Here is a 7848-nt window from a genome sequence, read left to right on the forward strand (position 1 = left end):
CATCGAAGCAACTCCGATGTAGTGGATCGAACCCTGCCGCCATTGGTCATGCTCCCCAACCTCCTGCAGCCCACCATCCCATCCTCTGCCCTCCTCGCCCGCCGCACCCTACTAGGCCCCTGCGCCGCCGCCGGCACCTTCCCCGGCACCCACACATCAGCGGTGCATTCCCAGCCACCCGAACCACCAGCGTGCCACTCTACTACAACCCACCATTCCCGACCACCCGCTCACGGGAATGTCCACCACGCTACCATGCGCACCGGCTCATCCTCGTCTTAGCTGGAGCAGCGCGATGACCAGAGGAGGTAGGTGTCCAGCTTGCGGAGGTGCGTGACACCCGACCGAAGCAAGCGCGTGAGCGGGCTTCGTCGCGCCGGGTCAGAGATCTTGGGCCGGTTGAGATCTTGAGAGGAGAAGGACCATGGTTTGGAAAGGAATATAAAGAAGGGGGGCCTTTTGTAAATTTGCAAGTCCAGCCGATAGCCTCGTATGCAGGTGGCAGTGGTCAAACGCCACGCGGGCTGGTCAACGTGGGTCAGACCAAAATAGGACCTCGGGTGAGCAACTAACCAAAGATTTAGGACCTGGATGTGCAATTTCAAAAAATAAGGACTAAAGTGAAGGCACGGGCAAAGAATTGGGACCGCCAGTGCGGTTTACTCGAATAAACCTCCTCCGGCTGTCAGGTATAGGGGGGGCGCCGCCGCCGGTTCCGGCTGCCGGTGCGACCTCTCCACCCTCTCTGCTTCCCCGCGCGCGAGTAAGTCGCCGCGGGCCGCCTCCGCCGCCGCTGCTGCTGCTTCTCCTAGATCTCTGCCGGCCGCTGCTGCTGCTTCTTCGGCCTCAATCATGGCTCCGCATTACCAAGCTACTACACTGATTGCTTCCCCATCCTATCCAAATGCCATCACCTGGTCAAGTGAGAACTTGGTGGCTGTTGCTTCTGGCCACATCGTCACTATCCTGGTATGTGTGATTTCATCACGCTATCATACTTGCCCTCACCTTCACCATCAGGCACTATGACAATTAATCTATTGGATTGACCTTGCATTCCTCTTGTATTTTCACTTCAGAACCCAGCCGCACTTGATGGGCCTCGAGGACTTGTTGTGCTTGGCCCTAGCAATCCTTTTCCCATAGGTGCGGTTAACAGGGAAGGTACGTCTCAAGCTAAATGCAGGCATTATGCTATGTTCCTTTATATATATAGTACATGTTGGTAGAATACTCATGCAGGTTGGTAAGCGCAACTAAGTGGAATAGGGATTCGATCTTGAGTAACATACTTAGAATTCTTGCTTTAATTTGTATAGACAATATTAAAGATTCAGTTCACTTATAATTTAATCAAAAGTTCGTTAACATTGATATTGTAGGGAGACTATAATAGGATAGTATGTTATTCAAAAGAAGTGAAAAGACCACTCATCCGGGACTACTATTTTGATGTAATTTAAGAAGTCGGCTACTTTGCGACAACTGAAAAATAACAATTCTTGCTATTTTTGAAATGTTATCTATATTTGCAGATCTACTTGAACCATGTTTACTGCCAACATGCTTATCACGTGATACTGAACCATGTGCACGGTCAGTTTCATGGTCTCAGCAAGGATTTGCTCCTAATTCTGGGTATGGGGTTCTGACTGATATGTGATGTTCCTCCTATGCATCTTGTCGCCTAACATTTTCTTGTTCATATCACTATTTCAGTTGTTTGCTAGCTGTTTGTAGTGGTGATGGGCGTGTGAATCTTTACCGCCCGCCAATTTTTGAATTTGGTGATAACTGGGTTAAGGTAAGCCCGTTTGGCTATTGCATAATTAATTTGGTTCATAGACAATCTCGATTTGCATAAGTCGTTCATATTAAGACAGATGGAGTTTGAATGGATACCCGCCACATTTCTGTTTGGTCTTCATACTTGGGACCAAAGATTGAATGACCCATATGCATATGTGCCCTATAATTTATTCGTCAATATTTGGAAATATTATTTGGGACTTGGAAGTCAGAATGAGCTCACCGTTAGCAGCTTCATATAGGTAGTACCTTTTTCATCTGTTACAAACAAAAGAAAGTTGAACTTTACAATTTTGAACTGTAATTTTACCCTTTTGTTCTACTAAATTGCGTACAAGTTTTCTCTTGCCATAGATTAATTTCTTGTTTTCATTTCATTTTTTCGTCCGTTATTTTTGCTCATTAGTTATAAACTATTTTTTAGGTTGCAGATATATCTCAACTGTTGTTTAACTATTACCAAAGCATTAACTTCCGAGAAGATGATGGTCCAATTTCGTTTCCTCTGGTATTCTCCCTTCCACTTGAGCACTGAGTTTTTTCCTGATTATTGTACAATTTTGTTGATAGTTTCTCTCATACATTAGGAAGCGGCAAATAATGAGCAAGCTCCTCAGGTATGCTTCCTTCCACTCGAGCACTGAGGTTTTCTTGATTATCATAGAACATTGTCATAAAAAGTTCTTTCATATATTAGGAAAAGTTAAATAGCGAGCATGGACATGACACAGGATATGCTGGTGAATTGCAAGAACCTCTTTCTTGCAAGGTTCTTGGAAGGAGAAAAAGGAAACCAACAAGGTGCATCGTACTTTCTATTAAATCATCAACACTTTTCACTGAAAAACATAGCCAAGTTTTGAAATAACAGGATAGCCAAAAGGGTTCTAGTTCAAGAAAAGCTTATAAGATTGACTCACATGCCTTTGTGACTCGATGACGGGAAAAGATTTGGGTGTCAACACAGTTCTAGATCAGATCAAGCAACTCCAGAGAAATATGTGTTTGGAAGTTTACTCTCAGCCTCTGACTTGAATCAGCACTTGTTTTCTGGGAGAGATTGTACCTTCATTATTTTTAACTGTTTCTTTCTGAATGAAGTCAATGAAAGAGAGGTCAATCGAGTTGAAGATGCACAACATTGCTAAAATCCATTAGTTATTATCTGGAGTGCTGAGTATTGATATATAAGTTTTATCTAGAACACATAAATAAGCGGTGTATGCTTGATATATAAGTTATTATCTGGAGTGTTGAGTATTGTTTACCGCATTTTGGTAATTTTAGGAAAATTTGGCATCCATTTGTTCATCACCAATCTGATATGGAACTTCGGTTGGATTTCTTTCAATTGGATCTTCAGTTCATTTTTGTCTGCAAACTTGGGCCAAAACATGGGGTTCATGGCCAATTTTTTTACTGGCAAACAATGGAATGGTTTGTGTATGGCATGAACCAAACATCCCCTCCTACCCGTCTGACCCTCTTAAGCTGATTTGTTGTATTTCCATGTAAGGCCAACATTCTTGGTGGCCTGTCCAGCATTCATATACTGTGCCTGAATTTATCTGAAGTAGGTGTTAATTGATGTAGATTTGAAGGCTATGTTTATGATGAGGATGAAGATGGTTTAGGTGCTTCAAAGGATGCAGACTTCTCTCCGAATCCATGTTCTAGGTTATCCAAGGGATTTATGAAAAAGGTAGGTTCCTACATGTTGACCTGTAGGCAAACTTTTCAGTTTAACTCGATTTATTTTTAACTCACAGAAGAAAATTATGTTACCTCTTAACAAAGGATTACCCAACTATCTTGCAAGGATGATCTATTTCATAACTTGTATCACATGATTCTTTATCTGGCACTGGATTTAACTTTGCCCCTTGTGATTCCAGATTGTCAAGCCTGTGCATGAAATGGCTGTCGTAATTGGGGAAGGTGGATTACAAAATACCAAAGAAGCACTCTCTTGCAATGGAGAAAACAAGCTTGTTCCTCTTATCACAGCAAAACAATATGCATGTCGGAATGCACATTTATTTTCCCTCGTAGTTGCGTGGTCGCCAGTTTCGCCGTCACACGACACTACTTCTCATTGGTGCATTCTTGCTGTTGGATCAAAGTCTGGGGATGTTTCATTTTGGAAAATACATAAGCCTGAGCACTACACAATAGATGTTGGTACTGTTAACAGAGATCCAATATTTGTTGGGGTTCTCCAAGCTCATATTTCGGGGGTTTGTGCCATGAGCTGGGAAGTTACCTGTGCAAGCTCTTCAAAGTCCTCATTGCTTTTAGCAACTGGATGCTTGGATGGAAGGTGGGCACGGTTATGCTTATTCGTTATCAACTTTACATTTCATTGAGCTATTACCCACTGATGACATGATGAAAAGGATAACTCTACTATTAATAAATTGGAAACAAGATTATTTTGCTATTTCGGAACAAGGTCCAGGATGCTACATTGGCATTATAGAAACTGTGGGCATAATGCTTTTCCATAATTTTTCCAGTGTGAAGATATGGTCAGGTGATATGAAAGGATTAAATCAATGTACTGATGTAAAAGAAGTGCCATTTTCATTACTGGCAGAGGTACATATTAAACAGCACGTGTGCCTATGATTATATTTCTTATGCATATAAGTAGATACTTGATACTAAATGATGCAACATTCAAAGAATATAGGCATGTCTGTCTACAGTTTTTTTTCTTGCTTCTCTAGTATATTCTCAATTCCAAATGTTACTCTGTTCAGGTCACCACTAATTCATCAGCTCCAGTCTCTTCAATTTCATTGTCCGCGCCAGCTCAGCCTCGAGATGAGGTTAATTTAGCAATTGGAAGGGTATCTGGGTCAGTGGAAACATGGAAATTGGACCTATGCAACAACAAAATTGAGAATAGCAGTGCATGTCATGCACATGACCGAGTGGTAAAATTTCATTGTAATTGAAGGTCTTTTCTCTCCAATAAAATACAACTAATTATCAACATTACCATAGGTGACAGGTTTGTCATGGGGTTTTGATGGCCACAGTTTATACAGCTGCAGTCAGGTGCATTAACTTGTCGCAACTCTATTGGATTAATTCTTTCTGATTGTGGTTGGGTAAAAAATCTTGAAATTGGGTCCTCTGCTACCCTAGCCATGCCCTTTTCGGTCCCTGAGCTCCAACAGGGTGCAGCTACTCCCTACAATCCAAACTCCTAACAGTTTTTTATGATGGTAATATGGGCTATATATGTTGGGCTGATGGTTAAAATTACTGAAACCACTCCAAATGTACTAGAATTAACAACTTAATTATGAGATATATAAGGATGTCAACTTGCAATACCTTTAGAATATCAAGATCCATGCCAGAGCATCAGATGTTGCTATGGCATATGTATGTCACGATGTCGGTGTTTCTCTTGGTGTACCACTAGAACATGTTGGAGTAATGGGGAACTTCATTCCATTAGCTGAATCTTGAAGAGATGAGTGAAAAGGTAACCGGAGCATTGGGACCTATGTTGAAAATTACTAAAGCTAAAGGGCTAGTTAACCACTTGACCTAGTTATGGACAATTAGTCAATGACTATAATCTTTGTCCCTTAACATATGTTGTTCTAGTGCTGATGGCTATGTACTACTGTGCTTATGCTGATACCTTTTGATACTTCCATCCAAGTTTGTTGTACTAATTGATAAAACTTTACGAGTCCTACTTTTAGTAACTCCTGTCTCCATGTTCTTGCACCTAACTGTGTATTGTTATTTTGTGTTATCTTGAACCTTGTTTCCCATGATGATTCTTTATGTTTTCCATCTTTATCAGGATAATTCTGCACGCTGTTGGATCTTAGAAAAAAATCAACTTGAAGAAGTTCCTGTGTACACAAATTTCCCAGAGCTAAAAGAATCAACCGATGTAAAACTGAAACTCGACCTTTTTGACCTTCCCCTTTTTAATGATTGTGTGAGTTTGTATCTTTCTGATCGGCATCTGTAATTTCATGCAGCTCTCAGTAGTATCTGATCGATGCTTTGGTCTTACACTTGCACCTGGAGAATTAATGATTGCTGTGGTATGCTTTAAGTTATTCTTTAAATCTGACATGTGTGGCCCAACTGTAGTCTTTGCACTTGAGCTCATGCACATAAGCTACAAAATTTGATGGAGATTTTCTATTTCAGGTCCGCAGCTTGGATCCGAATATGCTAGATCCGATGTATCAAGCAAGGTATCTTAGTTACGAGCCCACTGTGGGAAGTACTGGAGTTTTATAATAGAAATGTTCATGTATTGTAAAGTCCATCATCATGGTAACACTTTTGTTAACAAAACCAACAGGACACAAAAGGCAGTGGTTGAGTTCATTTGGATTGGTGGTCAGTTCCTTGGCATTGCACTACACAAGAACATTCATATCTCCAGCGAACAGTCCGTGATGTTATCTGATACTAACTTCTTATGGTGGGGATCCAACATTTTTTGGTCATTGAAGAAATATGAAAAAGGTGAAACGGGGCTTGTATTATGGGATGTCATAGCTGCTTTACGAGTGCTCAAGAAATCCTCACCAATATTTCTGGAGACATTACTGCATAATTGGGTCTTGGATTTGTTTTCAAATGATCAACAGTGTGTTTCTTTCGATATCCTGTATCAGTCTAGAAACGGCATGATGTCCAAGGTCAGCTCGCGGAAGCTACACTTGCTGAATATCATTTGTAGGAAAGTAATGCTTAGCGATAATGCACAATATTCTCCTGGTGGAGAAAACAGCACTAGCGTGTCAACTGATTTATGGAACAATCTTCTAGTGAGCAGCGAAAGAGAGCTACGAGAGAGGCTAGTGGCTTTCACTTTTGCTGCAGTTTTGAATCGACTATCATATTTTCAAAAGGGCACCTGTGCTGAAAACATGTGGTTTCCTGTTGGAGTTGCCCAAATGTATACTTGGTTGTCTATGAACAATGGAAAAGTGCATAATCAGCTTAAGTCTCTCCGTTCGACAATTAAGGGTCTTCGAAGCAGGTATTTTTTTTGGTAAAGTTATTCATCATCCATCATGGCCAATTTCATTCCTGCAAGGACCAAAAGATTTTGTTTGTTCTTTCAGTTCGTTGAAACAAAGTACTGGTGTTTTTTAATTGTTCTCCTCTTGCAGGATTTCTTCTGTGTGTGAATACTCAGTTGAAGAATCCTGCACCTATTGCTCTGCACCAGTCCACTTCGAGTCACCTGATGTAGCCTTGTGTGGAAGTGGCGATCCTGTTACTTCTCCCGCAGAAAGGCACAAGTTGTCAAGATGCACGGCATCGATGCGCTTATGCTCTGTTCTGCAACCAATCTGGTACTGTGTGTGTTGTGAAGGAATGGTTGACAAGCTGGTTCCGGGGACCTTCTTCACAATGACGACATCCCCTTTGCAGGTGAACCATGATGGTGAATTGCTTTATTCAGCACCTGTTGTTCCACTTTGCCCCTTCTGCGGCATACTGCTTCAGAGGTTGATGCCAGAGTTCCTGCTCTCCGTCTCCCCAGTGTAGAAGCTAGTGAGAATTTGCTGCTCAAGTGCATGTCAATTCCGTCTTCTTTTGCAGTATTGTACATATGTTCGTTCTAGAGGTTGTTCGTGATCCTGTCAAAAAGGATTCTTATGATAAGCATGGAAAGGAACGTCATCCTGAGTAAGTCCTGAAATTGTTTATCAGTTTGTATTGAAATATTAAGCTCCAAACACCCTCTCAACACACAATTAGGATTTTTTTTTTGCAGAGCATGCAATGACCAGAAACGATCTGAGCTTTGTCTTGCATATATAGCATGCACAGTGTATTAGCTAATAGGCCTGCTGTTAAAACTTCTTTTTACAGCAAAGCACTTTTTTAATTAATTTTCAATAATGTCATCATGTATGAAAAGAGGTACAATACTAGGGGGAGGATCCTCCATCCAACCAATAGGTGGGGATCGTTTAGCTAAACTAGCTAATTCATGAGCAACGGCATTTGCATCGCGGGGGCAATGCTCACAAATGA

General features: G+C 41.4%; 1 protein-coding gene across 3 annotated transcripts; it reads left to right on the forward strand.

The window, feature by feature from the left end:
• Window positions 1-671: 671 nt before the first annotated feature.
• LOC127323292 (uncharacterized) lies at window positions 672-7547 on the forward strand. Of its 3 annotated transcripts, XM_071819088.1 has the most exons (18): window positions 672-969; window positions 1080-1164; window positions 1536-1638; window positions 1720-1804; window positions 2234-2317; window positions 2397-2426; window positions 2507-2610; window positions 3403-3511; window positions 3705-4129; window positions 4326-4407; window positions 4572-4748; window positions 4819-4872; window positions 5639-5731; window positions 5823-5888; window positions 5998-6044; window positions 6155-6841; window positions 6975-7160; window positions 7240-7547. In XM_071819088.1, exons 1-18 carry the CDS (start codon window positions 853-855, stop codon window positions 7241-7243), a joined length of 2538 nt encoding a protein of 845 aa, XP_071675189.1. In that variant the 5' UTR covers window positions 672-852; the 3' UTR covers window positions 7244-7547. The 3 variants fall into 3 exon arrangements, with proteins under 3 accessions (XP_071675189.1, XP_051207409.1, XP_071675188.1); XM_051351449.2 differs by having other exon boundaries at window positions 6975-7547; XM_071819087.1 differs by having other exon boundaries at window positions 2561-2610; window positions 6975-7547.
• Window positions 7548-7848: the final 301 nt, after the last annotated feature.

The sequence above is a fragment of the Lolium perenne genome, chromosome 4 (assembly GCF_019359855.2).
Source record: "Lolium perenne isolate Kyuss_39 chromosome 4, Kyuss_2.0, whole genome shotgun sequence".
In the NCBI taxonomy this organism is placed as follows: domain Eukaryota; kingdom Viridiplantae; phylum Streptophyta; class Magnoliopsida; order Poales; family Poaceae; genus Lolium; species Lolium perenne.